The 23,629-nt window shown below is 42.4% G+C and overlaps 1 protein-coding gene across 5 annotated transcripts in view; it reads right to left on the bottom strand.

Annotated features, from left to right (window-relative positions):
- LOC310874532 (ryanodine receptor 1-like) overlaps positions 1 to 23,629 on the bottom strand; it is a 125,325-nt gene that overhangs the window by 43,859 nt on the left and 57,837 nt on the right. For 3 of the 5 annotated variants that reach the window (XM_083787381.1, XM_083787382.1, XM_083787385.1), the window contains exons 46-74: positions 23,354 to 23,489; positions 22,963 to 23,149; positions 21,852 to 21,963; positions 21,247 to 21,367; positions 20,585 to 20,754; positions 19,730 to 19,950; positions 19,426 to 19,516; positions 18,993 to 19,133; positions 18,472 to 18,635; positions 17,837 to 17,915; positions 17,118 to 17,207; positions 16,876 to 17,022; positions 16,192 to 16,269; positions 16,002 to 16,077; positions 15,458 to 15,581; positions 14,206 to 14,321; positions 11,166 to 11,233; positions 10,927 to 11,048; positions 10,693 to 10,742; positions 10,446 to 10,506; positions 10,199 to 10,325; positions 7,588 to 7,699; positions 7,240 to 7,321; positions 6,642 to 6,772; positions 5,693 to 6,013; positions 4,254 to 4,494; positions 3,410 to 3,497; positions 3,125 to 3,217; positions 1,982 to 1,996 (exon numbers count right to left, since the gene is read on the bottom strand). In XM_083787381.1, coding sequence (XP_083643507.1) covers positions 1,982 to 1,996; positions 3,125 to 3,217; positions 3,410 to 3,497; positions 4,254 to 4,494; positions 5,693 to 6,013; positions 6,642 to 6,772; positions 7,240 to 7,321; positions 7,588 to 7,699; positions 10,199 to 10,325; positions 10,446 to 10,506; positions 10,693 to 10,742; positions 10,927 to 11,048; positions 11,166 to 11,233; positions 14,206 to 14,321; positions 15,458 to 15,581; positions 16,002 to 16,077; positions 16,192 to 16,269; positions 16,876 to 17,022; positions 17,118 to 17,207; positions 17,837 to 17,915; positions 18,472 to 18,635; positions 18,993 to 19,133; positions 19,426 to 19,516; positions 19,730 to 19,950; positions 20,585 to 20,754; positions 21,247 to 21,367; positions 21,852 to 21,963; positions 22,963 to 23,149; positions 23,354 to 23,489 — 3,564 coding nt within the window. The remainder of the gene's footprint in view (positions 1 to 1,981; positions 1,997 to 3,124; positions 3,218 to 3,409; positions 3,498 to 4,253; positions 4,495 to 5,692; positions 6,014 to 6,641; positions 6,773 to 7,239; positions 7,322 to 7,587; positions 7,700 to 10,198; positions 10,326 to 10,445; positions 10,507 to 10,692; positions 10,743 to 10,926; positions 11,049 to 11,165; positions 11,234 to 14,205; positions 14,322 to 15,457; positions 15,582 to 16,001; positions 16,078 to 16,191; positions 16,270 to 16,875; positions 17,023 to 17,117; positions 17,208 to 17,836; positions 17,916 to 18,471; positions 18,636 to 18,992; positions 19,134 to 19,425; positions 19,517 to 19,729; positions 19,951 to 20,584; positions 20,755 to 21,246; positions 21,368 to 21,851; positions 21,964 to 22,962; positions 23,150 to 23,353; positions 23,490 to 23,629) is intronic. The other 2 variants (XM_083787383.1, XM_083787384.1) reach the window with 1 other exon arrangement.

The following is a 23,629-nucleotide window of genomic DNA, read 5'->3' as shown; positions in this document are numbered from 1 at the left end:
GTTAAGATATGGGCCAGAGAGTGGAGATAACAAGAGAGATAACACAGTGACAGCAGCCTCACAATAACAGGAGAGGAGCAGCTTCAAATCCTTTGGCAGATATATGAGGTGGGGGATTTAAACGTTCAGCTCTGCATCTAAATGTGTGTTTGCCTTTTTTGTAAACAACATAATGTTGTGTGCATGTGCTGTGAATATGAGATATAACTCCAAGCAGTGTCAGCGTATAAACTGCACACCAGTTCCGGTGTGTTATGAAAAGCTATAGCTTAGAGGAAAGAGGGCGCAAAAAGCATTTTCTCCTCCTGTAATTCATTCTGAAGTAATATTATTGAATACATGTCAAGGAAGTATTGTCTGCATCAAAACCCGCTGACAGTTAAGTTTCAGCACCAGGTCATGTGTTAGCTCGGTGTGGGTGAGAAGGCAGGGGGGGGCGTTGCAAAGGAATCTGAACCATGGCAATGGTTCCACGCAATTTCCAGGGGAGGTAGCCTACTGTATGAAGACATGAGCACAGTGAGGTAGCCTACTGTATGAAGACATGAGCACAGTGAGGATTGGAAGACTAATGTTATCCTCTAGTAGAGGCAAAATAAAAACAAAAAGCTGCAATACAGTAAAAAGAAGCTACGTATCAATCAACCTTCCACAAGAACAACCCAAAATGAAACCAACAACATGGCAAAAGACAAGACGACTCCAATCCAACTATTGATCAAACTAAAGAGCAAACTCCAGTGGCAGGATGATGGCACTGCGCTCTCACCACAGACCTGAGGCCCAGTGGAAGATCCCAGTGCGCTCTCACCACAGACCTGAGGCCCAGTGGAAGATCCCACTGTGCTCTCACCACAGACCTGAGGCCCAGTGGAAGATCCCACTGTGCTCTCACCACAGACCTGAGGCCCAGTGGAAGATCCCAGTGCCATGAGCCCGCCTTTCTACAGCAGAGTTCTTTCATCAAGCGTCCATCCAGACTCCCCCCCTCACACACTGGCAGGACGTGAGGGGCACCACCCACAGGCTGCCCTGTCGTCCGGTGTTTGATCTTGTACGGGAAAGGTGTCTCTCCCTTTTTGGTGTCACAGTTGTAGTCAATGCAGAAGTCTTTTTTTTTTTTACTGTAAAGTTACAGAGCTCTTACCACACCAGGAAGAGTTGATGGTAAAATATATTTTTGTGTTTCTGTCATAATAAAATATGAGATTCTTAATGCAGGACAGATGTATGAATATGGCTTCTACATTGGCTACAGCTGTATCAATCCACTTATATGTATCCTTTTGTAGAATGTTAGTTTAAGCAAAAACGTGTGTATATTGAATTGATATGATGTGTGTATTTGCTTGCTTTTACCCTGTTCTTATTTCAATATTATGACTGTGTTGTGCTAAGCTTTTTGTTATCTCTGCATCATTGAAAATGAGGGTACTTCCCTCAATGTATTTTGGAGAAAATAAATGAAGGTTGAATGAATATGTACTATAACTACACTATTTTGTTGTTGTTGTTGTTAACATAGTCACCCACAATCCAAGATTGTGCATAACCGTCCATGTATGCAAGCGTTATGAATGTGTAACGAGTCACTGGTACCAATGTAACTGGATACAAACGACATGTCGGTGGCTCCTGTGAAAGTAAAATTCAGGCCAGGATTTTCATCCCCTATTCCTGGAAGTAAGTGTATATTTATAGCGATGACAAACTCTGGACTGAGTTCTTTTTCCGCTGGTGACGGATTGCAAGGTATTAGCCGATAAGCAGATACAGCTGCTTGTACAAAGAAAGTATTTGTCACCAGTGCTGGATTTGGTTTGCCGCGTCATGCTTTTCTGAGTGGAACGCGCTGATGCACTATAGTGTGTGTGTGTGTGGATCTGATGTGCCAGTGTGCTGGAGGGGTTGATGAAAAGCTCCCCCCAGGGTGAGGTGCCATGCGGACAGCACAGCGGGCGTGCAGGGAACAAAGTCTAACCTCTGAGTCCCCGCCCTGGAAAACCCAGCATCAATGCAACAGAGGAGAGACAAGGGGGGACAAGTCAAAATAAAGAATCATGTTAAAACAGCTGCCATTGCTCTAACAAAATCAATTACAAAATATTATAATGGACACGTTTACTTTACATTAATCCCATTCTGGTGCATTAACTGGTGCGTTACCGTAGCATTGTACAGCATTGCAAGTACACACATTAATACTGTGTTGGTATATGTTGAAAATCGCTGCTTACATACGGTCAGTGTGTGAATATACCGTTTTTTATTCCATCTAGTTTGTACTTAGTTACTGTACACAATATCAAGACATACCTACAACACTTTACCGGAATGAGACCATTGTAATGTAAATTGTGAGCTGGAATACAAATCTGAACAATTTACACTATTCTAAGTCAGTATTGTTCTCAACTGTGGTCCCAGAGACTCAGACTATTCAATGTGTTCTATTCTAGCAGTGTTCAATTGCATTCCCCTGGTGTTTGGCCCAAATACGTCCCTGGTCAGGCTGCCTAGTATACAAACCAGTCCTTTGTCAGTCCTGTGTGTCCACAGGGCCAGAGTTGAGAACCACGGGAACAAAGTAATAATGGCCTAAAAGGTGTACAGATGCCAACGGTACCTGGTAAAGATGGAGCCTTTCTGTCTTGGCTTGCATAGTTGGATTAATATCAAAAGGTGCAAAACTATAAAGCTTGTGTTGCATACAGAAATGCTAGCATTGTGTGAATTAATACAACTACATATCACACCTGACATGGTTCAAATAATTAAGCAAAATAAAACATTGTGGGGGGAAATGGCAGAGAGAAATGGTAAAATCCACGACACAAAATACAAGATAATGTCATGTAATCTGGAGATGCACAAATGTGGCATCTAAAGACAGAAGAATATATTAAAGCCACACAGCTAAATCGTGAGTGAGGATATTTCATTTTCAACATAAAAACGGATGGAATGGAAAAATCACAGCCCCCTTGTGCATTAGATTAGAATGTCCCTCTAATGCGTTTTGTTTATTATTTATTAAATATTTTGTAATGTTTATTTTATTTTAAAGTGAAATATCCCTTTAGCTCATGAGAAGGCGCTTACATCTTTCCTTTGATTCGCTCACCTTGCTCATCTTGCTCTTGCTGTCAGCGGTGAGGAATGACATGTTATTGATCTCATTCATCACCACAAAGTTCTGCTCCTCTCGCTTGAAATTCTGAGAAAACACGAGAAGTACAGAGAGAGAAAGAGAGAGAGAGAGCATGGGGTCAACCACACGGCTGTGGGGCCAAAAGGAAATATATTTATTGAATTCAGTCTGACCAGTACTCAGTCTTTACCCACCAACCATGACCCAGAAAATGTAACCCTTAGTATAGATGCCACCTTCTCAGCCAAGTATACTCACATGGGACTTGGACCAGAATATGAAGACTTCTCCCACCATTCGAAACAGCTCTTCAGCATCTGGGTCTGGGCACGTCAACCACCTTGCCCTGTCATTGGACAATTCTTTTTATAATAATAATATAGCTGCAAGCAGCGATAAGGCGGGACCAAGAAAGAAGTTAATAAGAACAATATGCACAAATAAGAATCACAGGCTGAGTTGTCGTTACCCGGATTTGAACACACAACCTTGTGGTCTGAAGGCGAGAGCTCTACTGATTGAGCTACACAGAGACAGTGACTACAAGTTTGATAACAATCATGTGTATCCTCATTTTGGGCATGTCATTATCCATTTCTACAGTTTGTTCGATCATGTTTTCACGTACAAACTTCTCTTCAACCTGGATTTCAGTTAATGGTCCATAGATTGTGTGTAGAACGTTTCATGCAAGTTGCTCAAAAATCAGGGCAGAAAATCAGGTATAAGCATTTTTCAAACTGCTCAAAATGGCGGAACGTCTGAGGGCGGAGCTTACTTGTCAAAGGGACAGATGTGTTCCCCATGAGTCAAGGAACATGTGAAAACAAGTGCCATGACTTTTGGCCAAACGAGGCATGAGTTAAAGGAGAATTCCATGCTACAAGGCTTTCTTACCTTTATTTGTAGTTGTTAGGTCCCCACCAAAGAGGTCCAAGTGATATTCTGTGCAAAAGCTCCTTATTGGCTATTTCCCCTACCATAAGCCCTAAATGAATGGAATTCTCCTTTAAGCCTGTTCAAAGGTTTCATTTAAAAAACACACACACACACACACACACACACACACACACACACACACACACACACACACACACGGTACCTGTTGTTGTCTACATAGCGGATGAGCAGAGGGTACAGAGCGTACAGGTCTCTGCAGAGCACGGCGAACTCGTCCCGTATGGTGCCGTCCTCCTCGTCACACTCAGACTTGCCCTCCAAGCGCAGGTGCTCCTCCTCGGCCACCACTTTGCCCGTGCGCTTCTTCAGCTTCTCCATGGTGGGGATGAAGTGGGACTTGAGCATCTCCGGCTTCGCCCTGCTCACGATGGGCTGCGAGAAGACTGGGGCGAAAGAGAGTGTTGTGGAGTTCTTGAACAATCGACAATCGATGAGGGCAAATAGGAGCCAAGACAATATTCTAGGTGGTGGTGATGGTTATGATTCATGTAACATGATATCCAATAACACTCATTCAGCGGTATGGTAGTTCTGCCAACAGCACAGGGCAGAAATCATAGTTACTGTATACTGTGGCTGCTTCAAGGACAACTGAACCATATCGATAGGCTGTAACATAAACAATGGCTATTAGACCGACTGGGGACATGTAGGCTCTTACAAGCTACCAAATATCACAATGTAAGTATAATAAGTGACGGTAAAATATAAAGGTTAGATATAAGCAACCATATAATTTCTTCCTAGACGAAAGAGAGGAAGGGAAGTCGTTGGGAGGACAACACACTCGCGTACTTGTGAACTGGTGTATGCTACAGTCAGTGGTGGAAGAAGGATTTATTTTATTTAAAGTACAAAACTATTGGTATCAAAATAGATTTCAAGTACCAAAGGTAAAAGATGAATGTGATTATGCAGAATGTCCCGTTTATCTTTTTTATAATTTTTTATTATATCAAAATCTTTCAAAAATAGCAGATCTACAAGCTCACAACATGTCACATTGCGATTCGTTCTGAGCTGGTAGATTGTGCTTTTTTTAATAGAAAATTGGGCTCAATTGTATGCATGTTTTGTAATAATCTAAATCTAAATAAAGTAAATTGTATAGTTTTACCCAAGTAAAGTAAAAGCACCTCAAAACTTTACACAAAGAAAAGTACAGGACTTGATAGTAAAAGACGTCCCACCACTGACGCTACGACACACAGAGGGCATTAAAGGTGGTCCCTCACCAGCCAACCTCTACGACACACAGAGGGCATAAAAGGTGGACCCTCACCAGCCAACCTCTACGACACACAGAGGGCATTAAAGGTGGTCCCTCACCAGCCAACCTCTACGACACACAGAGGGCATTAAAGGTGGTCCCTCACCAGCCAACCTCTACGACACACAGAGGGCATTAAAGGTGGTCCCTCATTAAAGGTGGTCCCTCACCAGCCAACCTCTACGACACACAGAGGGCATAAAAGGTGGTCCCTCACCAGCCAACCTCTACGACACACAGAGGGCATTAAAGGTGGTCCCTCACCAGCCAACCTCTACGACACACAGAGGGCATTAAAGGTGGTCCCTCACCAGCCAACCTCTTCATCCAGGAGGCCTCGTCGATGCCCAGGTTATTGACCACGATCTTCATGATGCTGCCCAGCAGCTGGTTGAGGTGTTCCGAGGTGACGTCGGTGCAGATGCGGCCCTCCTGCTCGGGGAAGCACTCGACGCCCCTCTCCCACCAGCGGGGCAGGTAGTTGCACAGCATGGGCAGGGTGATCTCGATGACGTGGGGCATCTCCGTGTAGCGAGCCCCCGACTCCGCCAGGTCTCCGATCTCCTTCAGCAGGGTGTCCAGCTCCGGGATGTCCGGACACAGCTCCTGGACCTCGCTAGGAAGGCCCAAGACTTTAGGGACCATCAACGGGGAGAAAGAGAGATTTTGTAGAGGCAATGATTGAATGACTAAAAATACTGTCTTACTCATGTGTCCTTATTTTAATTTAAAATTTCATTAATACTCACAACTTCATGTACTCGCTCATGTCTTCTTATGAGTATTATATTTTTAGGTACACACTTTTTATCTCTCTCAATCAATTTACAAATTAGTTATTTGTCGTTTTGTAAATATATAAAAACCTTTGGAGAACCGAAGAAATGTCATTTAAAAAATGATGTAACATGATTGTAGATGTCCTTAAATAAAGAATATAAATAAATCACACCCGTGTGAAGTGAGGGGCGCTCTTATCATCATACATCATCATACACTTCTCTTTCTGGCCAAAATAGCCGATCTGCTCGTCTACATATGACGCAAATTTTCCTTTCATTGTCAATGGCAAATGTGACAGGAGTTCAGGACAAAAAAAGGCTAGCACCCCTCAAAAAGGAGACAACGAGTAGAAGAAAACCACATTTATGAGCAAGATAGAAAATGCGTGCATATAGTTTTATTTTTATATTAATTTTTTAATGTGCTATTGTATTGTGTTTTCCAGCACAGGATAGGAATGCTAAGATAAGAACTCACTGGCTCGTTCCCTGGGAGTCTTGGTGGTGTACACAGAGAAGGCGTTGAACTCATTCAGATGGGGCTCCAGGAAGGCCACAGGCATGGCGGCTGCAAGGTGAGCAAGACATTCTCCCACAGCCGGCCTCTGTCTAGGAAGTCAAGTTACACAACTAGTTCAAAGTGAGGTCAAAAAAGAATCACACACGTGTGAAGTGAGTGTAAGAGGTGCCTTTTTTTAGGGGGGGGGGCATAAATAAGACAAACATTAAAAGTCCATAGACTTGGCTGCCACATGACATCATGTCCGAAAGCCAGAAGTTGAAGGGGATAGCGCCCATAAAAAAAATAAGAAATAAACATAACACAATGAAAGTCTCCCTGATGCATAAATCTGTACACCATACAGTATAGAAGCTGCAACCATACAATAATCAGTAAGATTTTAAACTTACAAACGTGGGTAAAAGAGGGTTTTGGAATGGCAAGCGTAGTACTAGTATGTGTACGGACGGTACAGCAACTAAAGTCCATACCTTCACATTCTCAGCAACCCGGGTTGCCATGGCAAGATAAAAATAATGGCGCAACACATTTTCACGTGCAACTTGAGACTCACCTCTCGACATGTGGATTTTTGACCGTTCCCAGGGAGTAGATGCTACACATGATGCGATAGCATGACATCTGCAGATCATCCACTGTATACATGCAACAAAGACAGCTTCTGTTAGCCATACCAGAATAAACAGTAAATGGTCGGTCATGGCATCAAGAACTTAAACCATTTCAATCTCAATCTGGCAACCCATGTTTAGGGCAGTGGTGCTGTGTCTTGAGAGATTACTTGAACTAGCTGATCTACAAGCATACAATGAGTTGGAGCGGACCAAGTACATGCTGCCCCTGGTCAAGTTAGTATTAGTTCACTGAGAGTTTAAGTGGCAAACACAGTGACTGGACTCACGCATGACATCGTCTCCAAACAGGTGCTGAGCAATGTGGTCGAAGAGGGAGGTGAGAACCGGGAGCAGGGCAATGGTGGTGTAGTTAATGTTCTGGGACACACCTTTCACTTGCTTTAAAAAGAAAAAGAATATCATTCAAATTACTCTTATAGTTGCCCTAAAGGAGAGACTTGATTACAAAGTTACAAAACAAAGCATATATACACAATACAAAAACTTGCCCCAGACTATTCATACTGTATAAGTACTGCCTTGGGTCTAGGCTTATTATTCCGCCCTCAATGTCTTCACATATTGCAGTTAATATAAAACACATTATTCAGGCACATTTCAGCCACCTCTTTTGCCCATTAGGACCACTCTACGCAACGTCATCATCCAGCGACGCACAGCACAGCACAGCGACTGTGCAGCGCAGGTGCATGATTGGTGCTAGAGCGTGGAGCTTCTAGTTACATTAACTGAAAACATTAAAACAAGACTTCATCTCTTGAACCTCAACTATTCTGGGTTGAACATTTGCCATAAATAGTAGACCTACAAACTCACAACGTGAGCTGATATGTAAGGACTTTTAGGTAAGTAACTATGGTTCTATGATCTATGATTTATTTATTTAATGACTACTGCTCATACCTGCATTTACTACTGTACTTATTAATGTATTACTTACTGACTCTGGTGAGATGCAAAAATACTGTACTTGTACTGTACATTGACAATAAATTGAATCTCATCTCATCTCATGATTTCTGAAGGTTTGGCCTGCGTTTGGGAAATGATTGCGAACGCAGTGAGCCACTTACTATGACAGCAAGGGCTGAATGTCTGTGCGAGCTGCGTTCGCTTCCCGCGTTTGCGCGTCTTACTTGTTAACCAGTCTTCTATAGTGCGGAAGGATTTTCATACCACTGGCTTGAAATAATGCCTACTTGTAAATATCTGAGTGGCTAGGGACCCAAATGGGAGAATGCTGAATCGAAACACTTTGCCCATAAACACTACTGCAATAGCTAAGGGCTATTCTGGCCCAACTAAACTCCACTAAACACACAGTACAGTAGAAGAGATACCCTAGCTACTACTAGACCGCACTGGCGTTCAGGAAGAATGAATTAGAACACAATTATCTGTCATGTAAAAGAAGCATGTGTGCATTGGGTGGACATTGAGTAGTAGTGAGCCAGTTATACCGAGGTGTGTCAGCAAAAGCAAAACATCACAGACCAAGGAGATTCCAGGTACAACAATGAAATGTTAAGAATTTAAATAACAAGCCTAGTGCAAGTGGGGCCCCAAATCATATGGCTGGGGGTGCTGATGGCCTAGTGGTTAAGGCGCATATAATGACAAGCGAACCTGGGTCCGATGACAGCGAGCGTGAGCCCGATGACCTTTGCTGCCAGTCTCTCTCCCTGTTTGATTGATTCATTGAATATTATCAGTTTGCAAAAAAACAGACCCATTGCAAGATGCTGTACTCTGTCGTCAACCCTAAGCCATTACAGCTTGTCAAAGTGGGCAGGGGTGAGGTGGGTTCGGGGGGTGAGGCCTAGTAGAAGCCTGACTAGTTTGTTTTGGTAAGTCTGGAGCCTTGTTTTAACAGCCGTTGAGGTGCTGTGGTACCAAGAGGTGCACGCATAGTTGAAGAAAACTTGTACGAGGGCTCCTGTTAGGGTCTTCCAAGGTGTTTTTGTTGACCAGTGAGGAGATCCTGTATAGGAATCTTGTTCTTTGGTTGACTTACGTTGGTGGCCATTTTATCACCGGAAGGATTTGCCTCCAGGATGGAACCTAGGTAGGTAATTTCATCTTTTCGTGTGATAATATAGTCACCCACTCTAACCAAGAAGCCATCTGCCTTGCTGAGATTACTATTTGATCCAAAAAGAATGTATTCAGCTTTTCCCAGGTGTAAAGATAGTTTGCTATCAGCGAGCCAGGTGCAGATTCTACCGAGTTCAGAGCTGAGGGCCTTTTCAACCTGCAGTTTGTTCCTGTCCGAGACCAGCAGTGCTGAGTCATCTGCGAACAGGAACAAGTTGCAGTCACAAGCTGATGTCATGTCGTTAACATATATTAGGAACAATAAAGGCCCTAGTATGCTTCCTTGTGGAACGCCACAGCTCACTGGGGGCGGGGGGACAGTGTTTCGTTCACCTCCACCAAAAAAATAATAAAAAAATCATTTATTTTTTTAAACTTTATCCAGAATTCCTCTAAGCTGGTGTTCAGGTGATGATATTCACATTACATGCACAATTTTATTACAAATTCTTTCTTTAATGGACTTCGGTGGCAACGAGGGACAAAACTGGTATCCACCTGTGGCACTGGATGAGTTAAGGCCAAGCTTGTTTTGGGATGTCTGAAGCCTTACTTTTAACTAAGGCATTTATGGTGCTATGATAGCATGTATGGTACCATGTCACTATGACTATGCATGCGCCATGCATCACAGTGACATCGATGAGTGCTCCTGCTAGAGTCTGAAGAAAAGCCCCCAAAAATATCTTTAAAGAATAGCCATTATAGCTTTCCAGCCATGGATAAGGAAGACACCAGTAGATTCCAACCGAGTCAGCTGTAAAATACTTCAAAGTACTGTACCTGATTGCCTTTAGACACTTTGCCCAGTTTGAGGTTTTCCACCATTTTCTCAATGTCATCAGCAGCACTCTCAAAGAATGACCGCAGCCCTGCCTTCACAATCTCAGGCCCCGATTTCATCACTGTCCTATAATCATGAATAATACAAAAAAAGAAAAATCCAATTCAAATTATATCTACACATTATGCATGTATCTTAAATTGCCATTATTATCTGCTATAGATATCTATAGCAAAATTACTTTACCTGGCATCCAATGATCGTGCAAGAATGTGAAGACAATTAACAATAACTGAAGCATCCGTTCCTGCAAAGATCACATCGATCGTAGACCGTAAACAAGTGCATATCAGTGTAGTTTTGTAGAGGTGTGAGCCACCTCTTATCGTTCAATAGGCTATCATAGACAAGAGGACAAACATTCTGTGTGAGAGCAGATGTCTTACCAAAGAGACAAAAGGACAAACATTCTGTGTGAGAGCAGATGTCTTACCAAAGAGAGAAACTCTGTGTCTCACCAGAGCAGACATTTTAACGAAGATACTATAGAAGGAAAGGAAAGGAAAGGAAAGGAAAGGAAAGGAAAGGAAAGGAAAGGAAAGGAAAGGAAAGGAAAGGAAAGGAAAGGAAAGGAAAGTTTAAGGACATCAAAGGTAACAAAAAAGGCCAAAGTAAAATGAGGAAAATGTTTCAGTTTACAACTTCTGTGTATGATGTTTTGTAATACCTAGCAATCATCTCCTTTTCCTTATTGGAGGAATGGCCTCCACTCCCCAGAACTTTGGCAGGCGTGGACAGGAAGTAGAGACAGTGGTTCTTAAAGTACTGGATGATCAGAGGCAACAGGATCTGAAAGACAAATACTTGGACGTCAGATGGCATGTCGAGAATAGCCGACGTAGCGTGCGTGGCCTGCGTGCATCGGTACATCATTTTGCCTTTATTATCATGGGAATGAACTTTCACCTTGGCAAAGAACTTGATTTCCTGCTCATGGGGAGATTTCTCCACCCGTCCACTGCTTACAACAGCCTCTGAAAAACACATGAGAAAGAATTACCGGTAGAACATTATGGTCCTCATTCACAACGGAAATATACTGTACGACCAGGTGTAAATGAAATGCGTAATGATCGCGTATTTATCCGTCCGATCAAACTGCGACAAGCTCACGTTTCATGCAGCGAAGGTTTTGTAATGACTGCATTTGTGCGGATCGTGTATCTCATTTCGCCTCTTTCCCAAGCGTTTCGCCTGGTGTCACCTGTTATGATTGAACATCCACGCCCCTCCCACGCCATATAAGGCAACAGGAAATATCTTTCCTCAGGTGATGCGATGCACCGCACTGCGTGCGTGAACTGGTAGATCCAGGGAAGGATTATCCAACGGACCTGTTGGGCCCAGGGGCCTCTGAGCTAAGGGGTTCTCTGAGCTTCAGCCTCTGACTCAAGCTTAGGGGCCCCCAAAAAGTGCAAAGTTAATAACAGTTATTACCTTCGAACTTTTTGCCAGTAATGGACTACTTATGTCAATAAAATAACCCCAAATGTCCTAAACCAGTGGTTTTCAACTGATTGTGAATGAGGGACCGCCACCCTGACTTAGAATCAACCTGGTGACCACTGTTGTGTTGGGTGGGGGATATGGGCTAAGATTAGTGCTCTTGTATCAATTGCTATGCATCCCATGTGTATACAACATCCCACTGTGTCTCAACTCTCAACCAATGGTCCATTGACCAATAAGTTCCTAATAATAATGACTCATCCAGACATTCCAGTGAACTTTTAACTTTTAACTTTTCTGTTGAATTTCTTGACCTCCCACTTGTCAGTAAACGACTGCATGGACAGTCATCAATGTCACCAGGTCATTCAGTTCACTGTTTCTCAACCAGAAAGAAAATTAAAAAAAATCTACAAATCCTACATTACTAAATGCATGGTCAGGGACCACATGCAGTACCCCCACGGACGACCTGTTGAAAACCCCTGTCTTAAACCATCATATGATACATGCTACTGAAGTGTTTAAACCAGTTTATCCATAAGGCTTCCAGAGGGAGGTCTCCAAAAACAAGGGGGGGCCCTTTGCATGTTGGTGGCCCAGGGGCTGCTCCCCGTCCTCATTATTTCAACCTATAAAACAACGTTTCGCCCCCTCCTCCGGGCTTGAAATAAAGAGGAATTATTTTTCTTCAAGCTATTTCATACGGTATGCTTCTGATGTATATTTTGTGCACCAAGTGACCCTTGTGTCTTGTAGCGGCGATGGTTGAGTGGGAAGAAACGGACCCAGGCAACAGGTTCCAGTCTACGAATCTGATCAGTTTTACCCCGTGCCTCAGGGGTCACATCGTAGCCAATCTCATGTGAACACAACTCAGTCGTCACCAACATTGCAGTATAGTTAACTTCAAAGTCCCTCCTCCGTGGACAACCTCCGCTTGTGGTAGCCAATCAGAATGTTGCCTTCACAGGATCTTTCTGTGAGAGTAGGCGAGACACCTGTATAAGTTAGTGTGACACATGAGCTACATAGCTCATGTGTCACACTAACTTATACATTTTATACCAGTAGGACTAATTAAATATCTATACTATATATGAAGTATGCATAACATTGTTTAACACATGAACTGAAAGCATTATAACAAAGACTTGTAGGCCCGAATGTAAATAACTCTACTACTCTTTCTATGCAGTCACCACCTAAACTTACACCTTCTGTGTCAGCCAGTGTACTCTAGCTGACAATATTCATCACTTCCTAATCAGAGGTATTAAAGTTGGACTCATGAATGGTTCATAATTAATTTGATGATGTCGTCATATTAAAATGGGACATTTGACGTTAGTTGGCGCTTGGCATGGCCTAATGGAAGTTTGATGCTGAGCTGTACAGCAGTAGCTGTAGTACAGCTACAGTTTCCGATTATAATTAATTAATGGCAGTGCTGCCAGCACAGCCACATTAAAATAATCCTACCTCTGGAGTAGAGCGCTGGAGGAGTGGAGGTGAGCTGGCTTAAAACTATGATATGACTGGCCGACTTTCAAACACGCTGATGCCATTCAGTAATGTGGTCTTCAATTTTTTAGCCGATGGCCGCAGTAACCCTCGATTTTGCTTGGTTCTCCCCCCTCTGAGGGGACAGGGGGGAGATGCCCAGCACCTCCAGGAAGCCAGGGGGCGCAGCGCCGCCCCGTCAGCCCGCCGACTGTCCACCTTCTCCGATCGGTACTTGACTGTCAGTCTGCTGTCTGTCTGCCAAACCGTCATGGTTGTGAACCATAGAATGCAACCATAGAATGCATACAAGCGCAAGCTGAGCGATACTCAGCTATATATAGGCTATAATTGTTTTATGTGCTGACCAATGTTGGGGACACATGTCTACATATTTTATTTGAGGTTTGGGGACTATTAATTGATTCAGCATGAAGACTAAAGCCTTCTAAATAAATATACGCATGCCTTGAGCACGGGTACACCACCCTCTGAGCTGACGTGGAAATGATCGGATTTTAAGACCAACGGCCGTCAACGTCATGGCCAAGTTCAAGGTCATGAATTCCCACGTAACGTGGTAATCCTCGTAAATGCCTTACTGTATATCTTGTAAAATACACATGCACACACAGACATGCACACAGACACATAGTCCATTCTGTGGCCTACTGGCAGTGTGCATACAAAGTTTGGGCGATGCCGCTGACTCCCCTATTTGACCCCTGCTATTGTATTGTACATCAAAAATTCAATCGCGCACACGCGCACACACACACACACACACACACACACACACACACACACACAAACACACACACACACACACACACACACACACACACACACACACACACACACACACAGCTCTGCCTCTTGCAGAGTCATGAACGTAAAAACATATTAAATACATTTAAATACATACATTGCAAATACATCTCAGTTGCATGTAGCCTACTGTACACAAATATGCTTCTGTAAGTTGTTAGAATACCGAGATGAGCGATGAACTCCTGAGCGATCTCCATCCACTTCAACAGCTTCTGCAGGAAACCATACGCAAACCTCTTTTCAATGGATGAGATGTCAGACTCCATATCTTTCAGGCCCCTGAAATTAAATGGAGAATATGTTTGTTTTAACCACATTGAACCCCAGCATTCAATGAAAAATATAGCAAAACAAAGCAAAGAAAGAAAAAACATTCTGCTCTTACTGTGCCTTACATAATTTTAGGTACAGCATAAGAAAGAATAATGTGTAATAAATAAAAGTGCACAATATCACAAAAGAGAGAGAAATACAAAGTAAACCAACCGCAATTGTGGCCCAATTAAAAAACACCAAGTCAGGCAATTGATATTCGCAAAGAAAGAATGAAAGAACTGCAGGGAACGACATTTTGAGTTTTTAATTGATGGCTTGTGGAACAGAATGAACAACATGTCACCTGATGTTTAGAAACGATGAGGTTGATCTATGGCTTTTGATACATATACTGTAGGAGACACGATGACATAACCACTTTCATTCAATCAGCCAGAGCTGCAATTTTGCAGTTGAATTTGTATTGTTTTTCAAAAAAATAATCAGCTTACATAATATGCAACTCACTCTAATCATATGTGGATTATGTTAATAGCAGGAATAGTGTCGTCATCCACGACTGCTAAATTGTCTTGGTGAATATTGATTTTCTAAAATAATACAGTATGTGATCAAGCCTGTTTTATAACAAATTTTGATTTGATTCCCTATGAATTGATATGACATTCCCATCACTTTAATGATCTCAATCTACCATAATTAATCAATGCGGGTGCGTTGATGATATAAGCATGTTCGTCCAATCCACCAGGCACGCAAGAGCTGATTTGAATTACTTCCAACATTATCAGCTTAAATGTAACTCATTCGAATCACACTTTGATCATTTGAACAGCGGGACTGCTACCATCTGCTGGATGAAAAATATGATGAACCTGCTCAGTGGTTTTGTACTAGTGGTGTAAAGTAAAGTAACTAAGTGCATATACACACAAGCACTGTATTTAGGTATATTTGAGGTACTTTTACTTTACTTGAGTACTGTAATATGTCCATTTATCAATACTTTATACTGATATACTAGATATGCTATTTCCGCTACTTTTGCGCAACACATCAAGATACAAGGTTTCTGCCTGACATCAATGACACCCAGGTTGGCAGAAGCATGGCATCATCATTATCATCATCATAATCACCTGGTGACAGCGTATCCATTCATCTGAAGGAATTTGAGCAGCTCGTGGGATTTCTCTCGATCTCGTGCCTTTTCTTTTGCAGTCAGCGTGTCATAGGGCACCAGCAAGGGGTGAGTGCCTCCTCCTACACACAGTGAACAGGAAACACATTCAGCAAGACCACAATACTCCATAAAGGTATATGGGAACACGGGTGCTGTAAATCAGTGGTTCTCAAAGATTTTCATTGCAAGGACCCCCAAATTGATATGTATTTGGCTGTGGTTCCACTTCTGAAAAGAAATTGGAGCCCCAGATGAGAAGATGCTGTTAAAAAAACATTATTCCGAATCCGAACACATCGTGATGCGATGAGTTTGTGAAGTTGTAAAGGTGGTCAAACTTTCTTCATTTTGCTGGGACCCACCCTAGGGACTCAATGGGGGTCCCCGGACCTCACTTTGAGAACCACTGCTGTAAATATTACATATCCAAGTCCTTTAATTTAACTTTCAATTTTTATCAATCCTTTTTCTCAATGCTTCTTTTATCATTGAATCAAAACCTTTTGATTGCAGCTCCATTTTCTTCTTCCTTCCCCAGGTATTGTGATAATTCTCTGCCAGCTGCTCAGCCATAGACTGGGAACCCAGACAAAAATAGCACCAAATGTTCAAGTTCAACATAAGGGATCCAAAAGCATTAAACACCAAATAGTACAGTAATGACCAAACTACAAATTATAAACATATCACCTGCAGGTCTCTTGACAGAGCCATGTGGGAGATTTCAATGGGCTGGGGACTGTAGCCATGGCTGGGGTCATACGTCGCCTGAAAACACAGGACAAGCAATACAGAACAGATAAAACACAGAACAATCAATACAAAACAGATACCTGAAAACACAGGACAATCAATACAAAACAGATACCTGAAAACACAGGACAATCAATACAAAACAGATACCTGAAAACACAGGACAATCAATACAAAACAGATACCTGAAAACACAGGACAATCAATACAAAACAGATACCAACGCATAATCTGGTAGATTATCGTTTGTACATTCTAACATCTACTGTACATTATAGTGGAATCCGGACTGCTGATTAAACCACATGAACCCTGGCTGGGCAATCTGGTCATAATAGGTGAACATTCAGCGGACATAGGCGAACATTTGGCAAAAATAACCAAACTACAAGCTCACGTCGATTTGAAACGCACCGTGAGCTTGTACAGTAGATGGGCTATTTTCGGCGAAGGGATTTTGTATAGAGTGAAAAAAGGAGGGGAGCAACAAGTACAGACCCCTGGAGGACCCCGGTCAATGAAGCATATATTGGGTTTAAGTGAAAGTGTAAAAAGTGATCACTGCGGTTAAATCGATCAAGTTAAATCAACACTCCAGATCGTGCTGTGCAAGTACCGTACCTGTGCAGTTTGTGAGATCTTCCGAGTAGAAGTTGGCTGCTTCTTCTTCTCTGTGTCATCATCCTCCCTCGCTTTGTCAATAGTCCACTCCCATGCGAGCATGGCTTTGATGGATTCTTTGATGGGCCAGCGGTAGATCTCTTTGTCCTACCGCAGGAAAAGACGCTAAGATCAGACACCAACACAGAATGGAGTGATGATGGGGCAGAAATCGCCAATGGACACCATTGCTGCAACCTCACCTTCTCAGAGAAGGTTTTATACGGTCGAAGCATGGGGTGCGTTTTCGCATTTTCATCCAGCACCTCTCCATAGGACCAGTTATTCTGAATCTGAAATGATGCGACATGTTTGGTATTTTAATGATTTTATACATCTATACATACAAAATCAGCTTCAAAAAATAAAGCATATACAAAAAAATCACACCTGTGTGAACCGAGTGGTGCAACTCCCCTCTCTCTCTCTCTCTCTCTCTGCTCGTCAGATTAGCTTTATTATGGATATCAATGAACCTAGACAGTCAGTAGTTGGATTTGCGTCCAGCAGGTGGCAGCCATGTCACATACTTCTCTCTTTCCAATTTCACGCATGCGCACACAGTGGTTGCACCACTCAAAAATGTATATACTGTGCGTGCGTGCGTGCGTGCGTGTGTGTGTGTGTATATAAAATAAAATGTAAGTGGATAAAAACAAGCTACGACAGAAACACCACATCTGAGTCGGTATCACTAAGAATGTTTTGTGCTGTTAAAGGGGGTACTCCGCTGGAAAATATTGTAGCGGGGGTACAACTGTTAACAGTCTGATTTCTATATTATCAAGACCATGAAAGAAGAACATCTTAAATCAAGATATGTTACACAGACCAACTTATATTTCCATTGTTAAAGCCACTATTGTTACTGTATGTTGTCAACGTATCACTGCAAACAAGCCGGAAACATCCTAAGACCAACCTTTTCAAAGGCCCACTTGTCATGTGTGTATTCAGCATATTTGTTGATAAAGGGGTCCAACCTCTCAGGGATGATGGTACTGCAATTTGGGAGCAGAATGACAATGTGTAGATCATCTTGTGTTGTGTATATGTAAGTTAGATGTAGGGAAGGGATGTAGAGATCTACGCTGAAGAAGGCCTCTGGGCCGAAACGTCCGCATTGTTGTTTGCTGCTGGGGGAAACTGAATAAACAAGAATCCTATCGGATACAACGTGAGTGCTGGGATTCTTTTCTATAGACTGTATCTTCCAGGACCGTGCACCCGATACTATTACGTAGAATTACTCAACTGAGTGCTTGCTTCTCCTTCAGATGTACAGTAGGGCTGGGCAATATACTGATATTGTAATATGAGACTAGACTGGGATTTGAGGTTTGGTAGGGACATAATTTAAATCACATAATTATGTATCACAGTTATATCAAATATACTTAATAGTAAATATCTTGTAGATCTACAATGTTCTCTATAAAAAAAAATATATATATATATATATATATATATATATATATCCCTAGTGCCTACTAGTCAATTGTACCGAACAAAAGCATGTCTTCACAGTTCTAAACCTTTATGACAGGAAGATCTCACTTTGTGGTTTCTACTGGTTTAGGGTCAAAGTTCCCCTCTGCGTCAACCGAGGCCTTCTTCTCCGTCTTGGATGAGTAGCTGGCATCAACGTAGTCCGGAGGTATCGCTCCAGCTATGGAGCAGATGCACGGCATGGCGATTTTGAATATTTCCGCATCGAATTTCTGAAATCACATCAGCCACAAGTTACAGGTCATATTTAAAAAATATATGATAGGTAAAAAAGTTCAGGCTCTATATTCTGATAGTAATGATTGTAGAGCGTTTGTTCAGTAACAGAGCTCTCCCTATCTTTCCAGCTCATTAGTAAATAAATAAAATCATTTTCAGGTTTCATTTTTACTGAACACTAGTCGTCTATACTTACTATCAGAATATACAGCTATTTAACAGTGACTTTAACAAAACAAAAGCCAAGTCACTTACTGCACTTTTACAGATGATATTACAATTATGCTGAGCTACTATATTATGATCATTAATAAAAACAAGGTTTGGCATAATAAAAATGAGGTTCACACCTTGTGTCCCAGCGACTCAAAGATTCCCCAGAACAGCTTGCGAGTCAAATGCAGCTCCTCCTCTGATGAGACCCCGAAGTTACCCCAGCCGTTGGGCAGGCAGTAATACTTCCAACAGCGCTCATAGTGATTGGTCAACAGCTACATGGTATGAAGAAACCACCAATCATCTACATTTAACACTTTAACCCTGGCATTGTAGTTTGGGGCATATCATTAATCATTATAGGCCAATATGCAAATATAAAATTTGAACAATTTTGTAGATGATCTAAAACCATTTTCAGAATATTTTGTGACTCAGTGGTTAGTGATCTTGCAGACAAATTAATTATTTTGATAAGCATTGTAACAAATGTAAATTAAATTATTCTTACAATGGCTAAAGGCTACAACTGAAAAAATAACAACCACACAACAAAAGTCATCCTACCTTCAGTGGCATTTTTGCGTACTCGTTGAGAATTGGCACATCAAATACAAGCCGCCTCAGCAGGTGCTGGAGCATTGATGGTCGCAGGTGTCTAAGAAAAAGATACTTCATTCATTATTAAATCCATGTTTTTGGGAGCATGTCATGTGGGGTCTGGGGGGTCCCCAGCAGTTAATAAAGCATCAACATCAGTTTAACCACTTTAAACCTGTATATTGGCTATTTGAAAGTAGCCGATTTACAAGCTCTCCAAAATCGGGCATCGATCAGGCTCTAGTGAGGTCTGACATGAGATCTCACTCACTTGCACAAAGCCATGAGGCACTCCTCAATGATGTCTCTCTGGGCCTTGGTGAACGCTCGTCCACGAGACAGCCGGTAGATGGTGTGTAACATGGAATCTATCATGATGGCTCGGTGGTCGCTGCCAGCAAAGAGCGGGGCGCACTTGGTGATGAGCGGCAACACAGCAGAGCACAGGTAGCGGTTCAGGGCCAGGGCCATCTCTGTCGTACTGAAGGCAACCTGTTACAAAGATGTTCTGTATTTAATTTCTTGTCATTAGTTACTCATTATTAATTATAGTGCCATACTGAACACCTTACACACGCGATCCTCCCCTTCGATCCAAAAGCCGCCAGCTGGAAACGCCCCTGCGGTGCCCCCCTGCACATGTTTGATTGATGCCAGCACCAGGGACCTACACTGCCAGTGGCTGAAGCTGAGCCCCTAGCACTAGACCGACCCAAGTGGAGAAGATTTGTGAATCTGATTGACTCTGCACCGAGCAGGAGACCCGATGATGATGATACTGAACTCACTTTTGTCTAAGAAAATATGAACTTATTAGCTGTATTATTTTGCCGTCATTGGCATTCGAAAAGATTTTATATACCCGGTAATAGAATATTTTCTATATCATCTACTTTTTTTAAAGAATAACATTATTTCAAATCACAATTTAAAAACAAAAACACACATTTACTTCTTATTTCTTTCCTTCCAGTAGGGAAAAAAGCAGATCTACAAGCTCACAACAGGTCGCAATGTGACGTGTTGTGACTATATACTGCTTGTGAGCTATATTCTGCTATTAAAGGGAGACATCAAATTTCCCTTTCGGGTCTCGAGCTAAAAGGTTTGGGAAGCCCTGTCTCACCGTGTCCAGAGAGGCAGCGGCCCTCATGTCCGGCAGGAAGCCCACTTCCAACACGTGCAGCAGGAAATCCTGGTTCTCGATCCCGTACACTCTGTCCAGGAACAGCACCATGGGAGCCTTGTGGTCCGGCACAAAACTGGCTGACATTTTTGGCTCTATGATGCTGTTGTCTACACGTCATCACCACACAGGGAAGATAGAAATAAATACTGAGCACAATGCAGGTTGATTGTCAAAGTAGTGTCTGAAAATCTGAAAGCAATATCTCTCCTGAGTAAACGGGCATGCTCTATGAGCTCAGTGGTGAAACGTTCAGCACTTGTGCGGGTCACCTGGTCATGAATCTTGGGCTAGGACATGAACGTTACAGAGTGCACTGCAGGTCTATACTAGGCGCCCTCCTGTTTTCCCTATACACTAAATATCTTTGCCTGGAATTTCCGTCCAATGTTTGCCCCAGAATAGGGACGCTATTGATTGATTCATTGATTTTTTTTGGTGATAATAAAAGAGCCCAGAGCAATCTCCCAAAACATACAAGTCAGCATTACCAAGGATCAAAACGGCGTATTTCCTTTGCAGTCCTAGGGTTCATTTGGTTAAGTATATACACAGTGTTATTATTAGTATTATTAGTTTTATTCAAGTGGTTCCCGGCTTACCTTTTCCAAAAGCAGGAATCTGAACAGAGAGGCTGATGACACCCACCAGGTCCTCAATGGGAACCAGAGAGCGCAGGATGGCTCTGATCCTCAGAGCCTCACCCTTACCGGCCTGGATCAACTGCAACACCAAACACCAAAACATTTAATGGTCAGCAAAAGATTTACAAAATCAAATATCCACACTTTGCCTTCTAGAATGATCACTGGTATAATTACATGCCCAAAATAGGGACAACAGGTTGAAAGTGCTAAAGTCTGTCTGTGTGTTTTAGAAACTTTGACTTGGACTTTGACCTGTAGTTGTTTCTGTACTGTACAGTATATAGCATTAATGTTTGTAATTTATTTTGAACAAAAAAAAAGTTTTTCAGAAAACCTACGACGGGATTTAGAAAGCGTTTTTAGAATCAGCCTCAGGTCTAAATGGATTAACCAATGAAAATAAATAACTAAACTAAACAATAACTACATTGGCTAGATTGGAACACAGGTTCTTTTGTCCATTTCCTGAAAAGTAACGATTTTGGACATACAAGGTTTCCACCAGACAAACACAATAGTATCTTACAGTGACACCGCTCTTACTACAGGAAGTTACCCACATGCGTCTCTGGAGCACAGCGTCCCAGCAGGTCAATAAGGGCGGAGTAGAAGGACATGATGGCGTTCCCCAGGTGAACCTTGTTCTCCTCATGCTGCTCCTCTCCTGAAAACCTACCGGGGACACATACAGCAGTGGTTCCCAAACCTTTTCATTTCAAGTTTGATATGCATTAGGTGATGGACCCTGATTTTATATATATCTTTTTTTTAATCTCTGAGACCCCAATCTTACTGTAAAATCTTCAGTGTTAATTTAACTCTGAGAAGATTCGAACCCCCGTTCCTGGCACGAGAGGCCAAGCACCTACCACTCAGGTACCTACCACTCAGGCATGAGGCAATCTCTCCCTGTTCACAGCTGGAAGAAACTCCAGTCACTCAATGTTAATAGTATTTGTAGTAGATAACAGTAGCACAATTTGAAATTAGCAGTTTAGACTCTATGGCCAGAAAAATAATGTAGTCTGTACTCTGTTGTGTGTTTGACTAGGGTTTGACTGGATTGCTTGATTACTACAGTGACCATAATGCTTTGGTGCACTCACCCCACCATGGCGTCTTACAGACGACATGTAGTCCAGGAAGGAAGTGAGACCAGTGTTTCTTGTCTCCCAAACACAATTAAAATAAGATCTGGTTGCAAAAGGGTTGAAGTGGCCGTTTAATATAAGGTGTGAATGTGCTTGAGGCAGTACTACTTGTCAGCCAGTAGGTGTCCTAGGCCAAGGTCTACACTCATTTCTCAATAGAAGAGTAGGAATCCCACCTCCAACCACTGCAGAAGTGCTACTCTAGTTTAGTTTATTTGATCATCTTCACAACACCAACACAATTATACCATGATACCATATATCAACATAAGGAAACTATTACATCGTTAAAGGTGATCAAAAGGAAATAGGCTGAAGCTGAAAGCTTATAAGTGCCAATCCTTACTAAAAATTGTTTCAATAATCGAAAATTCTGCAATGATCCATCCAAGCATAATAATTGCCAGATTCAGAATACATACTCTACTATTAAAGATGGTTAAAATAACGTTTTATTGGCCCTAGCCCTGATGATCTGAGCAAACGGTCAAAGCAAAGCTGTGGTGAGTGTGGTCCTTACATGGGGAAGCGTCTGTCTTTCTTCACACTGGGTCCATCTCTGGCAGGATCCTCTGATATCTTGATGGCCTCTTCGATTGCAGCCAGCAGACCGTTCCCGCCCTCTCCTCTCAGCGCGGGGCCAAAGCACTCAGGCCGGCGAATCAGCAGGCGCACCACTACGTTGGCATTCTCCTCTACGCTCTCTCCTACAGGGGGCAAAGAACCAAGCCTTTATCATGGTTTTAGATGGGAAAAGCACTCACACTGTCACATCATTCTGACAGAAGAAGAAGATATTAACCACTTGAACCTAGCATCACTATTCTGGGAAGAACATTAGGAAAAGTGGACCAAGTGGAGAGCCGACCCTCGTCAAATTGAGTTGGTCTAAGCAGGACATCAAAACTGACCGTTGACAAATACAGCAAAACGAAGGAAGTCCAGATACTTCTCTCCACCACAAGGGTTCCAGCCAATGTCGGGATAGCCCTTAGACAGCAGCATTGGGCAGCTCTGAAGACCACACCCCGCTAGATACTTCACCACCTGGAAAATCAGTGAACAGATGACCAAGCTATACTGTATGTGCATCTAGGACTATGAATAATTACCAGTTTAAACTGCCTTTGTGTAATATGATAATAATGTAATATTCATCTTAATTTGAATCAATCAATAGAGATGCA

Source organism: Protomyctophum parallelum (genome assembly GCF_964188405.1).
Source record: "Protomyctophum parallelum genome assembly, chromosome: 1".
Lineage (NCBI taxonomy): Eukaryota > Metazoa > Chordata > Actinopteri > Myctophiformes > Myctophidae > Protomyctophum > Protomyctophum parallelum.
The sequence above is the reverse complement of the archived record's forward strand: the minus strand, read 5'-3'. Positions and strand labels throughout refer to the sequence as shown.